Genomic DNA, 20,992 nt, shown 5'->3' with positions numbered 1-20,992 from the left:
TGACATGCAAACTCATTTTTTTGGTTGATTTTTCTTTGTTAAATGGCATTTAAACATATAAAATAAATATCAAAAATATAAGCCTTTGTTTTACTATGGTTGCAAATATCAAAAAATTTCTATATGTGACACGGCACCAGAGTTAAGTTAGGGTTTTTCAAAATGCTGACAGGCCGAGCTCAAAAGGTTCTCCATCACTGTATTAGATATTGGGGTAGTTGCCTTTAATAGATATTTCAAGACACAAAATTCAGAAAAACTACATCAATGGGAAATACAGATGGAACCTCAAATGTTACTGAGACTGGATTTGTTGAATTCTTTAAGTCTACACAAAGATTGTGTTCATTCAAGCGAGCAGCTCAGAGGTTCCGAGGAATACATCTGATCACGCTATGCTCTGCTTCAGTTCCCTCAGGGGCTCCCTAATGCTCTAAGATTAATTTCAAATGTCTCAGTCCTTTATGCTCAGGACACTAAGTATGTCTTCTATATAAAAACACACAACCTTCAATGTTTCCCAAAGCTTTCTGCTCTCTCACTTCCCTAGTTGTTTCCCAAGACACCAAACAAAACCTTGGAAGGGGGATTCAACGACCTTAACCTTTTGTCAAGGGGTTTTCCTTTAACCCATTGGCTGCAACAGTCTGAAACCGCACAAGTTTCTGGCAAAATGAGTTATTGGGAAGATGACCAGACATCTACAAGGAAATACCAGAAGAGAGAGATTCAAAAAGGTAACAACCTTAGCTTTGCTAAGTATCTTCTTATATACACCTGAAATAAATCAAAATGAGTCATCCCATTATGATAGTTACTGTATTTCTTCTTGTAATTCCTGCGAATTATTTACGTACTTGAGAAAATCTAGTATTGGTGGGATGTGTGGAGGAGGACTGAAGAGAGAAAAATCAAACGAAGAATCCTACAGCTAGTGTTTTACACCAATTAAATTAAAAAGTACCCAGAATAGTCAAAATCTCTTAGGTATCAAACATGCCTGCTTTTTTTTTTTTAAATTGGATGCCATTTAATGGAAAGTGAAAATAGCAAGTGGCTGTTTACAGGAGAGAGACTGCCCGACTTCACATCATGTTGGAGCTTTAGTGTAACATAGGAAATAAACTTCCAGGCAGCCGATTCTTGCATCCAAGTTAAAGACGAAGCTAAGACTTAATAATGCCATAAGTGATTATAGATGGCATTGTTAAAAGCAACACTAAACCTACTGAATAGCCACAGAAAAACGAAAGTATTCTGGTTGAAAGATTTGTACTAAGCAACGAATCATAAACTGGAGACTTGGCAAATTAGACTTCCTTTTTCACACACCTTCAACTCAGCCTCTGAAAAACTAGGCTGAGCAGAATTCATTAAATGCTACCAAACACCGTCTCATCCATGTGCATCAATTAAATGAGGGTCCAAACAGGCTGTTTTTGACAGTCATCTTCATTTTTTATGGAAGTGTGGTACTTGGCAGAACCTATCTGTGCTTTTATTGTGGCTTCTGGTTGGCTGCTGCACTCACTGGGTTCAAAAAGGGTTCTCAGGCTGATAAAGACCAACAGGGAGTCCACGGCAGAGATAATTCTTGAAATGCAACTCAGAGAAGCCACACATGCCTTCCAAATTCCGAAAGACCTCTGCATGTGAGAATTCAACAAAGGATAAAACACAAGCAGAGCAATGGTATGAATGTGGCATCTGAGGAAGGAGTGGTGGCGGTTCAATGAAATTCACTACCGCAGTGGTGGTGGATTAGTCATGCCAAGGTCTAAGCAGGAATCTATCAATCAAAAAATTCCATATTCCATTTCCAAACCTAAAGCCATCACTTAGCCCATTAAAATTTTAGGAAGCGATTACACTAGAGTGGCACACACACACAAAATAGATGGAGTTCCAGCTGTAACCAGCGGAGTCCCTTCTTATCTGCTCTGCCTTAGAAGTGTCAGTAGTGGTTAAGAAAGCAGACTCCCTTACTTTTAACATTAACAATGAGAAATGAGGCCAGCTAGTGTGCCTCAGTGGGTAAGCACTGACCCATGAACCAAGAGGTCACCAGTTCGATTCCGATCAGGGCACATGCCTGGGTTGCAGGTTCCAGCAAGAGGCAGCTGATCAATGATTCTAACTCTCTATCCCTCTCCCTTCCTCCCTCTCTCTAAAATCAATTTAAAAAAAAAAAAACTGCCGAAACCGGTTTGGCTCAGTGGACAGAGCTTCGGCCTGCGGACTGAAGGGTCCCAGGCTCGATTCCAGTCAAGGGCATGTACCTGGGTTGCGGGCACATCCCCAGTGGGGGATGTGCAGGAGGCAGCTGATCGATGTTTCTCTCTCATCGATGTTTCTAGCTCTCTATCTCTCTCCCTTTCTCTCTGTAAAAAATCAATAAAAATATTTTTAAAAACTACTATTAAAAGTAAGTAAAAATGAGAAATGACCCTGTATTTATATGGGCACATAATCTTTCAAAATTTTAAGCATGAATAGGAGGCAGAAGAAAATGTATTATTACTGGTGAGGCTCTGGCTACAACAGAGTGTACTATGAAGTAGTGGCCAGAAATTAATGCTTGTACTAGAGCAAAGTCAAGGAGTAAAAGCATACATAAGGCATGGAGTCGCACAGAGCTAGGTCCAGATCTGGGCTCTGCTGCTTGCTTGCCAGTTACATAACTCTGAGATAATTCCCTTTGGTACTTTGAAACCTTCATTTCTTTATTTGTAATTTGACGTTTAATACTCCTTACCTCACAGGGACCTCATAAGGATTAAACAGAGTAACAGAACTATTAACACAGAGCCGGAGAACCATAGTAATGTTTTAATCATAATGTAATGATTTCACGTGTATAATCTCGTAACAGCACAGCTAATGACAGCCCCTGACATTTATTAAGTTCTTCCCATGTGCCAGGCACTATTCTGGGTATGTTACAGATACTACCTCAACTGATCCTCACAAGTGTATGAACTGAGTATTATTTTCAGCGTCCCAGTTTATGAAAGAAAAAACTCAAACATACCACTGTCTCTTAGATCAGATAAGAAGACACAGAGCGGGAGAACTTGACACAAGGAAGAGGCATCCCTTTAACAGAAAAGCAGTTCAAAGATGAAATAACTAAGGTGTTTTCCAAAGTCATGGCAGTTATAAAAATGAATGTATATTAATTATTACATTAAAATACAATCTGTAATACAAATTTATAATTACGATATTATAAAATATTGCTTGTATTTTGTAAGACAATGGCAGATGAGAGTGTGTGAGAGCCTGAAGCCTGGATGAAGCATGAGGCTGGTACAAAAGGCCAACTTAATTTTATTTCTCTAATCAAAACCCTCCCACTTCCTCCTCCTCTCTTGTAGAGATCTGCTAGACCCTAAAGGGAGGAGCAGGATGAAACACAGGATACTTTTTGGGGAGAAAGCGGTAGAAACAACAAAGGGATTTCAAATTGCGCCTGCTTTAAGGTTAGGGCTACACGTATGTTTCTGAATGTGGAATGGGCTACAAGGCTCTACGATCAGTGCCCAAAGCAACGTGATTTCACAGAGAACAAACCAACACTAAGAAGGCTAGACTAATAGGCAGCCCTATAAATTCTTATCTAGACACTTCCATTAAATACCCTCTGAGGACATAAGAGGCTGGAGGAAGAGAGGAAGGCTCAGGACTCAGTATCCAATGTGTTTGGGATTTTACTCGGCCAGACAGCAAGCTGCCTCAGTGCCTCCTACCGGGGTAGCAATGCTGTTATATTGTCAGGCGTTAAGCTCCTACAGGGTTGTAACTAACTCTTACATATATATGTCTCACACACCCCACATAGGCACTCCAATACCTGCCGCGTAAATACATTCCAGGGCATCCTGCAGGGGCTACTTCTGAAGTACCTCTCAGGCAAGATGATTAGAAGGTGCGGTACTTGCCCAAACTACCTGGCTTTTTATGCCTCTTGGAAACAATACAACAGTTAAATTGGCTTATACTGGTAGAAAAACAGACGAATCACCCACTTCTTCGAAGGCCGTTCTCCAGTAACAGCTTCTTAAGGGTCCTTTCAACACACTACCTGGTGAAAGTAGAGTGGAGCTGTTTAAGAAAAACCACCATGGCCTGGTGGCTCAGTTGGCTGGAGCATCGCCCCGTGCACCAAAAGGTTGTGGGTTTGATTCCTGGTCAGGGCACATACAGGAAATGGCCAATGGATAATTCTCACACTGATGTGTTTCTCTCTCTCTTTCTCTCTCTCTTCCTCTCTTTCTAAAATTCACCAAAAACATATCCTCATGGAAGGATTAAATAAAAAGAATAAAGCCAACTAGTACCGGTTAGCAATGTATGGGGGAAAAGGTTCTCTACAAGCCAATGTCGGTGGGTACACATCCTAGGGCTTTCATAAACTCCATCTACGGTTTGACAGAGAGAGAAAGTATATGAGAGAGAGAGACTGATGGACAAAGACAGATGGGCAGATGGACATTACGTAGAAAATCTCCCATAAAGGGATAACAATAGTTACATCTTCTTTTATTGTAGAAAAAAAGGAAAAGGAGCAGGTAAGTCCTTCACATATCCTTCATTTGACATCTTCAATGAGTAGTAACGCCTACCAAGAAGTAGGACAATGAAAGCACTGAGTAGGGAGCTGGGCAGATTCTGGAGCTCTTCAATGTCAGGTGAAGCTCTTCTGAGTAAGGCAGTCACAGTCTACAGAGATGTGTATGTCATGTACCGGTACAATATGCACACAGGTGTGCCATCAGAAGCCAGGTGAGGAGAATAGTCAAAATCAGTGTGGCAATAAAAAGCTAATTTAAGTACCATCTGCAATAAGTTTCCTTTTGTTCCATAGCTAAAAGAAAAACTGCTTGGCTACAAAGTTCACTCAGCTATCCAAGTCTTCTTTGACCTACTTACACACACAGTAATGAAAATATAGTGATCCTTTCTCTGTGTGGACACTAACTACTCCATAGAAAATGTCCATCATGTTGCCATTTGTAAATACCTTAACCGAGACTCGCAGGTCACCAGGGATCTTTGCAGAACGAGGCAGGTGTGTCCACAAACAAATGAATTCATCTGCCCAAAATTCATCCCTGTAGTTCTTATAAGTTAGGTCTTCACTTAAGAAGTATAAATGTAAACTATGGGGCCAGGTGTAATCAAATTTTGCTACCAACCATTTTTTTTTGAAGAAGGCTATTACTTGGTAAATAAGCACACTTTATCGTTTTCAGGTGGAAGTTTTTTCCAAAAAGTACATGTCACTTAAAGGCCTGTCTTCGCCTTTGGATGAGACATTCCTTCATGTGCTACCTTTCTTCTCCCTCTGCCTGATAAACCCTGTTGTGTAAAACCCTCTCACCTCTGAGAGCACTGCAGAGGCCTCTCAACAGCCAGTGACTGATCCATCCACTGCACTCATTCACTTACACACTCAGATGACGGGCACAAGAGTCAGAGCTGTCTCCCCAGCTGCACAATGACACCAAGGAACAGACCACATCTTGCCATACTTTAGCACAGCTGCCTGGTACATCCTAGGCACTTAAAATGCTTGATGAATCCAGCACTTACTTATTCACAGATATCCCCTACCCCAGATGGTACAACCATGATTGTATAGACTTAGAAAACAATTTACACTTAAATGTTTTTAACATCACCTTTAATTTTTTTGTCCTTTATTTGAGGAGAAGGGGAGAGTAGGGGATGAACATTAATAACTTTTAGAGCACATGACCTTCCCTGAAAACTAAGCGACTAACCATTGCTCTTGTTATGGTTTTGTAGAATATAATAAGGCCCTAATGGGATGGAACTCTTGAAGAAGATAACCAGTTTCACTAAACCTTTAATGTATATTAAAATAGTATTCAAACTTCCAAAGGAAACTTTCTAACAATCTTTCTCTTTTAAACAAAGGACATTTTATTTGTATAATCCCCCTTTAAACACCTGTTGCAAATGTTAAACAGTCTGCAACGCATGCTGCTTATACAAGCAGACCTCCTGCTTGTACAACAGGCAGACCCCCTGTTTATACAACAGGCAGACCTCCTGCTTATATAACAGGCAGACTTCCTGCTTGTACAACAGGCAGACCCTCTGTTTATACAACAGGCAGACCTCCTGCTTGTACAACAGGCAGACCTCTTGCTTGTACAACAGGCAGACCCTCTGTTTATACAACAGGCAGACCTCCTGCTTGTACAACAGGCAGACCTCTTGCTTGTACAACAGGCAGACCCTCTGTTTATACAACAGGCAGACCTCCTGCTTGTACAACAGGCAGACCTCTTGCTTATACCACAGGCAGACCTTTGGGTTTACTGTGCTTCACAGATGTTGTTTGTTTTATAAATTGAAGGCAAGACCCTCCACTAGCAAAAAGATTACTACCAATTTTTTTGTGGTAGTCTGGACTCAAACCCACAACTCTGGGGTATGCGAGCATCACAAGTAAACTGTTATAGCCAAGACTTAGTGTTTTGACCCAGCTGTCAAGTATCTGATGTGTGCGTTTCTGTGTTTGTGTACACACACACAAGCACAAAAAAAATTTAGGAAACCAACTCACTTTCTTTCAAGGATAGCCTGTCCTTGGTAAGCCTGACTGGTATAAACCATATACCATTAAAAAAAACAGGGCAGCCTGGCCACAGTGGCTCAGTGGTTGAGTGTCAACCTATGAACCAGGAGGTCACAGTTCGATTCCTGGTCAGGGCACATGCCTGAGTTGCAGACTCAATCCCCAGTGGGGGGGATAGAGGGGGGGCATGCAGGAGGCAGCCAATCAATGATTCTCTCTCATCATTGATGTTTCTATCTCTCTCTCCTTCCCCCTTCCTCTCTGAAATCTATTAAAAATCTATTCTTTTAAAGAAACAGGGAAGTTACAGGAAATACTTTGGATTGTCTTTGGCATGTCCCATCTCTCAAATAAGCCTGAATGAAAATTTGTATGAGAGATGTATATATGTGTGTGTAATGTTTGGAAAAGAAATATGTATCATATGATCAAGAGAAAAAAGGATAATGAAAATGTTATTACAAGCCCTCCCAGAGACAAAGAAAGTTTTACCTATACATATTTTATAAATATGGCATAAGTCATAAAAAATTTATTCAATAGGTAATTTAAAAGGAATAGCCCTTAAAGTATTACTAGTACAGTACTGGCCCCTACAACATCACTACATGTTTTATAACTTCAAACATGCCAAGGCATTTTTCTCTCAACATGATTAGACATTAGAGAGTAATCACAGGAAACACTTTTCTAAATGAACTGATTTGCAGGACTAATAGTCTCATTTGAGACAATCCCTCATCCTCCAAATACCTATCCGACAGACACCTGAGCTGCATATTCCCCTGAACAGTTTTAACAGAAAGTAATTACTGTATTCCTAAAGCCTTCTATATGGCAGTTGTGACAATTTTACAAAAATGAGTGTTTTTAAGGAAAACGCTTACCACCAGCCTTCACTGGACATAATCAGGAGATCGTATCATTCATTCATTGTCATTCATAGAACTCCTCCAGAAATTTAAAGAGGGGCAGTGCCTTGGTTGCTCCTCTGCCCCAGGTGTGTGGGAGCACCTCGCTTTACTTCAGAAGGCAGGCCTGCGCTATTTAATTACACTGCTGGGAGCACTGAATGCTCAGGCACCATGTCCTTTCCCTGGGTCTTGCTGAGTGATAGCATCAATAACATTCACTGGCTGTAATTAAACAGCCAAATAGGAGACCCTTTGCCACTTGGTAGATCAATGTTCTCTAATACTCAGAGAACAAAGCACAGAGGTGAGAGGGGTGTTTTCAGCCCTCACCTTCACAGTTCATTTGACTTTGTGCAGCCAGAGTAGTTTGCAGACAATGCATATTTCACAATTCCCCCAAGACGCTGGTTAATGAAGAAGAACTAAAGAAAATCCTGCAAGTTGGTGACGATGACTTATTAACCCGTTTTTGCAAATCGGAGCAGAACAGAGGCATGCTAAGCACCTGGCAATCCTGTACACGGCTTTCATGTAACTTTGGGACTAAATTCAGCTTGTAAGTCAAAAGGTTTATAAATTAAGGAAGCATACACTAATTCTCTCCTTTAAATATTTATCATATGTTCTGTGGGGATGTTCTTATGATAATAGAGCAAATTCCAATTTGTTCAAACCCTGACTAGAAAGTTCACATATCCAGATACTGGGGAGGGCTGGGAGAAGCATGCAGTTAGGAGCCGATAAATGAGTCAAATTTTAATTGCATTGTAAAAGCAACTTCCATGATCTAAGGATTCACAACCACCCTGAATCAAGTAATTCAACTCATCTCTATACTACAAAACACTCATTCTAAATAAATGGGTGCCAAAAGAACTATACTGTAAATTCCCCATTCTCAGAATCAAGTATTAAATGATGTTTATGTACTTGTAATGCTAAAAGTATTTAACGTCATTCAAATGCTCCGAAAATGAGCAAACTGTGTGTGTATGAGAGAATCAGTGTGTATTTTTTAAGTAATTCCAGTATTATATTTATTAAAAGTATATGTTAATCCTAAATATCCCAGATAGTTTATGATAGAATCCACAAGCAAACATCTTATTTACATACAGATTTCTTCTGAAACCCCAGACCTATGCAAGCACAAATCATTAATGTCCGCTATGGGTCTCCCATCAGACCCCCACCTGGTAAGACTCACCTGTGGTGGTATTAAAATAAAACTCCCTTGGCCTCATTCTGCAGATAAACACATATAATAATTCTTGATTGGGGCCCAGAAACTTGAACTTTATCAACTACCCTACTTCAGTGATCCTGAGAAACACTCGAGTTTTGGCAGTTCTTCTGAACGATTTAATATAGGTCATCCTCAAACTCTGGGGCGAATTCGGGTTCCCTAGAGAACTCTCCTCCTCACCACCCACCAATGTTAAATTCCTGGTTTCTGAATAAGACAATTTCCCAGGTATCTTGAAAAGTAAAGGACACGTGAATATAAATTACCCGCAAATACAAAAATGTAAAAATAAAACAAAGCCCGTAAAAATCAATCCAAAGGTATTTCCAGAAAACAGACTGGCTGGGTGTGGCCCAGCTGGATTCGGCAGCCCGTGGGCCGTGGCCGATCTCCGCAAAGGGCTGCTGTGCCTGATTGATTTGACGAGGTCAGAGCTTTCTAGGCGTAAGAACAGGGTGGTCTGGGTAAAGCAAGCGGCAACCTGTGAGATTCTAGAGTCATTTAACAAAATTTGTGGAAACTGAAGCTTTTTCTGGATTGTCTGTCTCCAGGACCAGGCAGGTGCTTTGCTTTCCTTTGCCCTTCCTGCTGCTCACCTGAAGGTCACTTCAAGACTCATTAGCAACCCTGGGAACCTAAGCAGGAAGGATTAAACTTCTCATTCCTGTGGGAGAAGGTAACCTTACACTAATGACCACAAAACAGATCGCATTACCATGATGGATTGATTTTTCTCAAAATCCATCTCTCTATTACACTAGGTAACTACTGTAATTTTTTAACTATCCGACTAAATATTACGACTTCCTTCAGAGTAAAAGTTAGTTTTTTCATTCCTCCCCAACTAGGTTTCTAAAATACAACTTACTATGGAAAAGGAAGATGGGGAAACCACGGGATCGTCTCGACCTCCTCTCTCCCCAAAAGTAACAGGTCAGCACAAGTAGGTCCCACCTCCAGATGTCTAGCAAAATGTTTCACAGTAACTGTGCAGCCTGGTACCCTCATCCTCATTTTATAAATGAGAAAACTAGACCGAGAGAACAAAAGCAGAGCTCAAATCCGGGGCTGGTGACTCCAAGTCCTAAGGCAGTATTCAAAGAAGTTCTTCGCAGGAGGGGACGGGAGGGTGGGCAGATGAATAGCAGGTTACTGTATTGTTTTAAAAAATGTAAAGCCCCCTCTCTCACTTGCCCATACACAGTATGTCGAGAAACTTCCCAAAGTAAAAACTCCACAAGTAATTCCGCTGCAGCACTTAAGAGAAAACGGACACAGGTGCTTTTCTAAAGAGTCGACGCGAATTAGAGACAGACCCACTTTGCTGCATTTTTTAAACTAGCATCTATGACCTGCAAGAACCTACCAGAAAAAAAAATGGTTAAAGAATGGGTAGCACCCTATAAAACAGAGATTCAGAAAGTTACTGTAACTCCTTTACTGTCCAATTACCAGTGAAATACTGAAATCGATGTTAACTCACCGAGCTGCTTAATATGACCCCCAGATATGTGTTTCCTTCTCCAACTGGAGGTCTGGCTGTCTGAGTGCTCAGCCTGGAAGACAGCAGAGGTTTCCCGCCACTAGGCACAGCCCCACATCTTCGCACCGACAGAGGTCTGATGCGGAACGTCTCAGGACACTAGATGCCCCAAGTTCAGGTCCCCAACGGAACATCCACTTTGTTTGCAGTGGAACCTACAACCTGGTTCTAAGGAAAACACTTGAATATCGATAATGGAAACTAACAACAATACAAGCTACAGGTACCAGCCAACATTATATTCTGGTCCCAGTAACAAGGACTGTTAGCCATATCGGTTTTTGAACCAGTCTCTTAACCTGAGCTTCATTTCACTGATCAAAGGGGTATCTGCCTGCCTACAAGAGATGGCTGTTTTTGAATCCAGACAAGTAAAAGGATAAAAGCCCCATGAAAACACTACAGAAAGCGGATACAACAATGAATTCAGGGACCCTTCTTCAAAACTTAGCACACCTACTTAACCTCTCAAGCTAGCTTGGTAAGACAAACTGCAGCCACCAAACTGACCTACTCCTGAGCCATAAATGAAAGACAAGCCCTAACCAGCCCTACCCTTCAAGGGCAGGAGGAAAAGCAAGCAGACAGGTGCCAACAGTGCTGGCAGAAATGCCTCTGCCGATGCACTTCTATGAAACAGGCAGGAATGGCGGAGGCATGCTTAGGTAAGAAAAGGATCTATAAACTCCCTTCTTAAAAGAAGATAGTTCAGTCCACGGCAGAGACCCTCTCCACCACCGCCCTCCAGGGCTTACCAGCACGGATGGGCAGGAAACAGGCTGGGACAGGGGAACCCTCCACCTCAGCCTTCCCTCTGTGTGGGCACAGCCTCTGCCCCAACAACTGTGGGAAAGTATCTACAGAAGAGCCACTGAAGGAATATCCCATCACTGCTCTCTGGGAATTTTTGAACGTCTAAGTCCTACTTTGGCGAGAGCATGGAAGGAGCAGGAGTAAGACAACAGGCCTGACGTCAAAACCACCGCGGTGTGGACCCTGCGAGGCCACCCACCCACACTCTCTACATCAGCGGTCGCCAACCTTTTGGACTTCACAGACAACCAGTGGTCCAGGGACCATGGGGGTTGGCGATCGCTGCTCTAGATCATCCTGTACAAGTAACAACCTTGGGGGCTTTTGTGTTTTAAAAAAAAAATCACAGAAGAAATCAACCAATGAACTTGTATGCATATATGCATAACCCATGCACACAGACAATAGTGTGGTGAAGGCCTGGGGTGGGGGCAGGGATGGGCTGGAAGAGGTCAATGGGGGGAAAAGGGGGACATATGTAATACTTTCAACAATAAAGATTTAAAATATTAGCCGAAACCGGTTTGGCTCAGTGGATAGAGCGTCGGCCTGCGGACTGAAAGGGCCCAGGTTCGATTCCGGTCAAGGGCATGTACCTGGGTTGCGGGCACATCCCCGGTGGGGGATGTGCAGGAGGCGGCTGATCGATGTTTCTCTCTCATCGATGTTTCTGACTCTCTATCTCTCTCCCTTCCTCTCTGTAAAAAATCAATAAAATATATTAAAAAAAAGATTTAAAAAATTAAAATTACTTTTCATGGATTAAAAAATACCATTTCCTTTCCAAATAAATGAATAAAAATAAAAGGAAGTATGTAAAAAAAATCACAGCTGACAAAGGAGCAGTCTACAGACACATGCTGGGCATTACACAGATTTCAAACAGGACTGTGTAAACCGGACTCAAAACAGGTAAGAATTTGTTTAAATGCACTGAAGAGTTTCTAAAAATCAGATGTAGGTATATACTGTTAATACCTGGCACTTGGCTCTAGAAAGCTCCAGACCAAAAATTAAGTTAGAAAAATATGCCCTCAGTCTGTATTTTTTAAAAGGCAAATAAATTGCTTACTCAGTTTCTACTTTTGCCTCCACTCCCGATATGTACTTTTTATACCTTTTTTGTCCATCCCCAAACAGAACTCTGACCAGCTAAACAATTTAAGCTAACATTTCAAAAGCTATCAGTTAATTTGAGGCCTATCCTTCAGACTATTACTTCCAAATTTTCCAACTCTGGTCAAGGTAAAAGGGTCATTAATAAACTATATATGCCAGTTTTGAAATAAGGAATATAGAACTACTGTTTTGAAATCTTCCCCTCCTGGACAGTGCGAACGTGATTTAACTGGTTCTGTGATCTTGGACAAAATCTTGCTCTTTTAAGTTTCCATTTACATCTATAAAATTAAAGAGTTTATTTATCATTTAAAATAGTTCTTACCTCTTCTTTAAAAAGTTTTATAGGAGATGCTTTATAAGCGTGCGAAGCCCATACATCTACCAGGTGGCAAGGTCGGAGACTGGCTTCACTTGCACTCCCCGTCCATGGCCTTCCTTTCCTTCTCCACAGTGGGCAGTCTAATTAGGCAGCATCTATAGGCTAGTTACCAACAGGTAAATACCAACCCTATCCCTGATGAGCCTACACAAAGAAGGCTGAGCTAGAAAAGTGTTTCCCAGCACTCATTTTATGGTGGCTGCTAACTTTCAACAGTGGAAGGAAACAGTTGAAATTATGTCCTCAGTGCTGTATTTCATCACTAAGTCATTCTATAGCCGTGGTTCTCAACCTTCTGGCCCTTTAAGTACAGTTCCTCATGTTGTGACCCAACCATAAAATTATTTTTGTTGCTACTTCATAACTGTAATGTTGCTACTGTTATGAATCGTAATGTAAATATCTCATATGCAGGATGGTCTTAGGCGACCCCTGTGAAAGGGTCGTTCGACCACCAAAGGGGTCGCGACCCACAGGTTGAGAACCACTGTTCTATAGGATAACCAAGAGCTCATCAAAATTAGTTACTTCATATGCAATTTGGCAGACCATGAAAACTTTTTAAAGAGGAGGTAAGAACTATTTTAAATGATAAATACACTCATTCATTTTATAGATGTAAATGTAAACTTAAAAGACCAAGATTTTGTCCAAGATCACAGAACCAGTTAAATCACATTAGCACTGTCTGGGACAGTAAGATTTCCAAACAGTAGTTCTATATTCCTCCTATATTAAAGATAAAGACCAAGCTAAAGAGAAAAGAAAAAAAAGTCTGTGAATATGACATTTATTAATTGAGAAAAGGATAGACTAATTAGGAAAAAGTACAAACTTAACAAAAAAATAAAAGCAATACAGTAGCTTAGAATAAATGTTTATTAGCTTTATTTACTCTCTAATAAGCCAAACACTTCAAGGAATAGATATTATTATTTATAATTAATATCCCAAATTTCTTACAACAGAATTTCTCCTTATGTGCTTAGATTGTAGTTTAATTATTTTTAAGAAATTTCACATTATTGTGTATCAATTTTCTATTACATTTATTGGGGTAACACTGGTTAATAATATTCTATAATTTTCAGGAGGACAAGATTATAATGGGGTGTCTGTGCACTCTATTGGGTGCTCACCACCTGAAGTCTAGTTTCCTTCTGTTACCATATATTTGACCCCTTTACCGACTTCGCCCTCCCACCACGTTCTTCCCCCGCTGGTAATCACCCTTCTGTTGTCTGTATCTGTGAGTTTGTTTTTGTTCATTTTATTAGTTTGTTACTTTTTGTTCCATATTCCACATATGAGTAGAATCATACATTTTCTCCTTTCCTGTCTGACTTACTTCAGTTGAAGTGATAATCTCAAGAGTATCAATTAATTTTTAAGCAAATGTAAAATTCAGCCTGGTCTATGTCTGAATGATTAAGAAAAAGATTCATTTTAATTAAAACCAAACTGAGGTACCTTTCTCCTATTCTGGGAGTACTTTCAGACAGGATTTTTTTCTTTGGGGGGCAGGGAATAGTTGGATTCCTGGAGATAGTAGCTATCAATAATAATGAAAAGTTCTATTCCTTGAGATAACAGCTCCTACTTTCCAGATAAAATAAGCTCATTTCAGGAATAATTACGCTTCCTAGGCCTGTAGCCGAAGAAGGAGGAGTCAGGAGAGAAGCATAAGAGTCCAGGCATCCACTTCACTGTGTGGGTGATAATCACCTAGTCACAGTTCTTTTTTTTTTTTTTTAATATATTTTATTGATTTTTTACAGAGAGGAAGAGAGAGAGAGAGAGAGTTAGAAACATCGATGAGAGAGAAACATCGATCAGCTGCCTCCTGCACATCTCCCACTGGGGATGTGCCCACAACCCAGGTACATGCCCCTGACCGGAATCGAACCTGGGACCCCTCAGTCCACAAGCCGACGCTCTATCCACTGAGCCAAACCGGTTTCGGCTAGTTACAGTTCTTGATGGAGAAGAAAGCCTCTAAGTATTTTTAGAAATGCATGATTTCACTCTCCTGATCGTGAATTTAAGTGTGATACTATGAACCTAGGCCAAAGGTTAAACGTGTTGGCTTTAAGCCATAAATGTTCCATGAGTATTTAGATTTTATCAATATTGTACTTAAACCCCTTTAGAACCAAAATGAGTAATCACACACAGATTGAACAAAGCAGTCACAACCCCTGGTGCCGGAATAGTCCACAAAATGACCGGTTCCTACAGGGGACCAGAGGGATCTGAGGGGAACCCTGGCCCCTCACCCAGCCCCAGCCTACGGTATTTAACATGGCCAGGAGATTTTTCTTGCCCCCTGCACGTCTGAATTGTACATGTGCTACCTTTTCACTACCCTCCCTAATAGCATAAGTTAAAAATATTGTAATATTACATGTCAGTTACCACCTCAATGTCAGGGACAACCTGTGCAGGCTTTACTTGTCTTGCCTGCCTTCCAGACAGTTTGAAGATGGTGTAACATCACCAGCAAGGACAACTGATGGCCATCGCCCCAACCTGAGAAAAAGTGATCTTAGGAAAAGAAAATAAAAATCTTGAGACTTTAACTTATGAATGCTATTACTTAAAATGAATACCTTTCTCAATTAAATGAATAATTAAGATTTTCTAATTTTTAAAACAATATATTTTATTGATTTTTTTACAGAGAGAAAGGGAGAGGGATAGAGAGTTAGAAACATTGATGAGAGAGAAACATCAATCAGCTGCCTCCTGCACACCCCCTACTGGGGATGTGTCTGCAACCAAGATACATGCCCAACCAAGGTACATGCCCTTGACTGGAATCGAACCTGGGACCCTTCAATCCGCAGGCTGATGCTCTATCCACTAAGTCAAACCAATTTGCGCAGTTTTTCTCATTTCTAAGCCTCACTTTTTAAAAAGTGAAGAGTATGAACTACTTTCTACTCTGAATGCTAAACTATCATTCAGCATGCTCAAGAGAAAGCATGGGTAATACTCCGGGGTTAAAAGAATTATCCGCAAAAGGATTACAAAGGTAAAAGCTAAAGACAGACTGAACTTTGCATGCAAAATTATTAAATATTTAGGAAATCTACTAAAAAAAAGAGGACATTTTGGAGGCTGCTAAGTGCTAGGTCTTAGACCTGCCTTCACACATTACCTGGGAAGCACTTGAAGAGATCCCTGCGTCTCACCTCTGAACACTGACCTAATCGGCCTGAAGTGGCTCCCGGAACCTGCATTACTAACTCCCTCGCCTTGTGATTCTGATGCAACCAGGTTTGGAAGTGCCTGAGGGACTCCGCTTCATGCACTGCAGAAATACTGAATAGCTGTCATTTGTTCAACACAAGATCCATCTGCACAAAACCCTACTGGGCTAATGCTATTAGGAAGCCCGGAGAGAAACTGCTAAATAAACCACCGTTCACAGCACTTGATGCACTGTTTCAATATTGCAATAGCCAGGCATTTTACCAAATGCATACTACATGCTACGGGGCTTGGAAAACAACAGAAACCTGCACTCAAGGAGTACACAAACTCGTGTATACCTGTATATACCATGTATGCTGATTAATCTGCTGCAGCTCTCTTCAGGATGTCAAACTCGTGGCCCACAGGCCACATGTGGCCCACAATGAATATTTTTGTGGCCCAGCCAATATAACGGTATGTAAGAAATGTTTTAATAAAAATTTCGTAACTTAATTTTTACAATATCCTGTCATACATAATTATCAGTAACTACAACGTTCACTAATGACTGATTACTATAATCATGTTGCATTCATTTCCTTTACACACCCTTATGTACAGGCGCGCCATTTCTTGCCACGAATACTAGCAGCGAATATTTTAGCAGCCAATTGTCACGTCATTAGTCTTGTACTGACTTGTTTGGTGTGCGCAGTAGGAAATATTTCGCTTTCAGAAAACAAGAAAAATAGGTTTATTTGCATTATGCTTATTAATTTGTGCATTTACTCAATGTCTGGTAAGTTACTAATTTTTCTTAAAATGTTCTATTATTTTATGTTAACGATTACTCATTTATTCCAGCATGTCTCTATTGAAATAAACCTATGTTTTCATGAAAATTGAAGCTTTTGTTTTTTTGCGACCCACATAAACTTAAACCTTGTTTATTTGGTCCGTGTTAGCCTTTGAGAGTTTGACATGCTTGCTCTACAGGAAAGAGGTGTCAGAAGACAAGGATTGAGTCCCAGCTGTATCTTTAACTGCCTGATCTTAGCTAAACTACTGGTCTCAACTTTTTTATTGGGGGCAGAGGGTAATGCTTAAGTCTAAATTACATATGGGTGCTTTCAAAACCAAAGATTCCGTAGTTTCTCAAGGGTAAAAAGAACAGATGTCAAAGAAGGGGAAACCCAGTCCAGGCTGTAACAACCCAGCAAGGCAGGAGCTGAAGGGAAGACTTCAGACGGGCTCCGAAAGACGGGGAAGGCCACTATTCAACTGAAATGCGTGGGGAAGGGGATGCCAGGGAGTGGGGGCCACGTGAGCTATGTGCGGAGGCCAGGAATAAAACCAGCTGGCCAGTGAAGAGCCCGTCTGACTCCCGTGGAGAACGGTGATAACATCATATCCATGGGAGGCTCCAAAGTTACGCCACTGTGCCCTCCCTGGGGCACACCCACCGGAATCTCCTTTCCGAGGGCATTTTCTTTCTCCTAAACTCTAAGGGTCCCCAGGAGACTTGCAAGCAGGGGAGGGCAATGGGCAGCGGCAGCTTCTCCCGGGCTAGCAACACCCTGAACCTGTGTCCCAGGCCCCATTTTCTCTGCCTTCCCATGAGCTGATGGCAGCCCCAGCTGGGCTCACTTCTTTCCCATCACCTTCCTAAGGAGCCAGAGCCCGGGTCCCCCTGTTGCATCTGCTATCTGAGGCCCTCCTTCCTGAGCCAGATGATATGGTGAAGCGGCAGGGAAATACTCGAGAATTCTGAGTGAGAAGTAACACGAGGAAACTGTGTTTTTCTAAGATTATCCTGACACCTTCCTCCAGGGTGGACTGAGGAAGGAAAAAAAGAGTTTTAGAACAGTATCCCAGGGAACGAAAGGGGCTAAAATGCAGCGTCCAAAAGGTAACTTTGAACACCAGAAAAGAACTGGCTCAAGATGTTGGATAAGAACACAGAACACATCTAATTGAAAAAAAAAATACACAGAGAGAACAAACAGACCGAAAAATGGTACTATGCATGTAGTTTTGGAAAGTGGTCTGCTTTGCCTCTCGAGAAATCTGGGCCAAACTGAGGAGACCAGCTGTTATGTGATATTTCTGAAGGAACCGAGTGGGGGTGGGGAAGGAAGTGGCCTGCTGCTTACCCACCACTCCCATCCCCATTTCAGAAAATCAGAAGAGAAGCAGCAGATGTCACAGAGTAAAAGCCACAAGGCATGACTGTCCTATCTTCAATGTATTCCGCCCAGGCCAGCTGGGCCCTGCAGAGAAGGCCAGCGATGGACAGTGAGGAAGCAGCTGTCGTCCAAGGGTTTTCTTGCAGGAGATTGGAATCTATTCTACAGCGACCTGTTTCCCCCTGCATTTCTGCTTTCTTGTGGACAACGTGACAATGGACTGACTTCGAGCAAACTAACTCACTCACTAGAATAAAATAAGGGTGGTTATTTCTGGGACAGAGAAACGGGTATATCCTGAAATGAGCCATCCCAACCATCTATCTTAATTTCTTAACCACAACCCAGAACTTCAAAATTATGATCACTTAGCAGCAATCCTGGCCATAAATTAAGTTGGGAGGCCTGTGAAAATGTGCAACAGGGTAAAGAACACAAAAATCAATCCAAAGATAATCAGATATCGGATATCTTTTTTTAATAAGAGCATTTGATTATTCATTAATAGTGCTTTGAAGAGGATCACCTCTGTGATACAAACCAAAAGTATGCCGAGTAGGTGAGCAGAGACTAAATCAGAGATCTAATTTTCCCCCCTCAAATTCTGATAACAGCAACCAATTCATTTTCTGACTCAAGGGTGAATCTTTTCATACATAGGACATGTTCTTGATCAAGAAACATGTAGAACTCTTGAACATCTTACATCCAAGTATATTTGGGGGCCAACACATGTACTTTTCCTTTGGAGGAGTCAGGAACTGGGAGGCATTTTTTCCTACGAGCCAATAAATATAAAGAATGTGGTGACAAAACTACCCAGGGCTAATGAAGTACTTTAACTGACAATTCTAAGAGAAGCCACTTTTAAGCACAAAGATGACACTGCGTTTCCAGATGCCTGAAGAAATGAGCAGAAATCTCCTAGACAAGTCTCTAAAGCAAGATGAATGCCACAGTCAGCCTTGACTAACTTCCCCTCACCACTTCAGGCTATCATCTGAGCAGACTTCTTAAATCAAGGGTGGAAAACAGGTTCCAACTCGAGTCAATTGATTGAGGTTGTCTGGAACACTATTTTGAAAAATATTTGGGAGCCACATCCAAACTCAGGGAGAAAGACTGCGGTGATTGATTGGCAATGTCTGCACCAAGCAGGAGAGGGAAAATCGATGGCTCCTGTACTAAGAGTTTGCCAGAGGCAACATCCCGTTTATTTTCTAAAGGGAAAAAAAAATCTATACGGCCAATTGGATTAACTTCTTACCAGGGAGAATCCACATAAGAACTTCAAAAACCCACAGACACACACACACACACACACACACACACACACACACAGAAAAATACCCCCAAAATTATTTACCATGTGTCTTAAAAAGAAAAATATAACAGGAAGAATAACCTGTGTGGCATGTGCGTGCTCTTTGTCACTCTCCTCAAAGCCAAGTTGAACCTGCTAGATAAGAGCCAACCTCCAGTCCAAGGACTAAAGCTGGCTGGCGTGCACCTGTCTTTTTATAGACCATGAATATATAGGTTTTTATATTTTTAAATGATTGGGGTGAAATTAAAAAAGCTATTTTGCAACATGCAAACATTACATGAAATTCGCCTGTTGGGGTCCATAAATAAAGTTTTAGAGGATCAGAGCCACACCTATGAGTTCATATAGTAGCTATGAACTAAAGCCACAAGAGCAGAGCTGAGAAGCTGTGACAGACACTGTGTGGCCCATAAACCTTAACATATTTGCCACCTGGCCCTTAACAGAACAAGTATGCCATTACTAGAAGAACTGGCCTAAGGATTCCTCGAATTACATGGCAGGTAATCAGCTATAAAGAAAGGAGATTTAATTCACTAGGTTTCATAAGGTACCTGTCTTAAAAAGTTGCTACTGTCCCTTTGTTAATACAGGAGTGATTACATAAAGTACTCCCAATTAAACTTTCCCCATCGTGTAACAAAACAAAAAATTCCACTAAACCCCCAGAGAAGTGTCTATGTGGGCACAAAATGAGTAAAGGAAAGAACTACAAGTAGACCTTAATCTTTTTAAATCTCTGTTCTCCAAGTAGATATTTTAAAAAAAAATCAACATACTTTTATTGTTTTGGTTTGAAGTCTCAATCCATTCAGGGTGTTGATAGCTTTCTCTGCATCCTTGGGGTCAATGTAGTTCACAAAGCCATATCCCAAGCTCTGTCCTAATGGGAAGAAAGGAAGAAGACATACATGAGTTCTACATGCTGATGACAGAGATCGCCTTTCATTCCAGCATATGGTCTTGCCATTAACACCAGCATATTTTCTCCATAGTAAAAAGAAGTCTCCTTTAGTTCTTTTAGGAAGATAGATGTGATCTTTTTATTCTCCTTTCTACTATGTTTGCACGTTTAAACATCAGTAAAAACTCAGCAAGTTGTGCCACTTAAAAAACACCCATCCCCAGAGTTGCAGCACACAGGCCCTGCCTGAACCGGAAGAGAGCACAGCAAGGGCACACTCAGCTTTGGAAACCAGATTTTTTTATATCTACATGGAGTGGGCTCCACGGGCACGACTTTTTCGCTTGTTTCCTCCCATAAAATGGGAAGGCAGGAAGCACCACCCAAAAACCTGTCGGTGTTCCGTACATTGCACCCTGACAAACTCACAGCCTTTACCAAGTACAATTATGTCAGAGTCTAAAATGGTGAAAAATCGTATGTATGTGTGTGTGTTAATGTGTGTGTGTATGTGTGTGTGTGTGTGTGTGTATGTAGGCATGGGCAAAAGAAGGTTTACAGTTGTAATACAAATAAATAATTAGTAAATAATACAAGAATAACCACTGTTTTGTGTACTCACAACAGTAAACCTACTTTTGCCCACTGCTGTATGTATGCAGACATTTCTTTCAGAGGAAAGCTTCTTCAAATAAACTGAGTCCAATTTTCTAAAAGGGGTGTGATGACCTAGATGAGGAACAGGGAAAG

At 41.2% G+C, this 20,992-nt stretch overlaps 1 protein-coding gene across 9 annotated transcripts in view; it reads right to left on the bottom strand.

Moving 5' to 3' along the window:
* The window catches only part of ELAVL2 (ELAV like neuron-specific RNA binding protein 2), a 138,353-nt gene that overhangs the window by 21,380 nt on the left and 95,981 nt on the right, over positions 1-20,992 (bottom strand). For all 9 annotated transcript variants that reach the window (XM_015563773.1, XM_006763562.2, XM_006763557.2 and 6 more), the window contains one exon: positions 20,118-20,221. In XM_015563773.1, the coding sequence (XP_015419259.1) occupies positions 20,118-20,221 (104 nt within the window). The remainder of the gene's footprint in view (positions 1-20,117; positions 20,222-20,992) is intronic.

Source organism: Myotis davidii, unplaced genomic scaffold, assembly GCF_000327345.1.
Source record: "Myotis davidii unplaced genomic scaffold, ASM32734v1 scaffold1518, whole genome shotgun sequence".
NCBI lineage: Eukaryota > Metazoa > Chordata > Mammalia > Chiroptera > Vespertilionidae > Myotis > Myotis davidii.
This window is presented reverse-complemented; position numbering and strand designations above follow the sequence as displayed.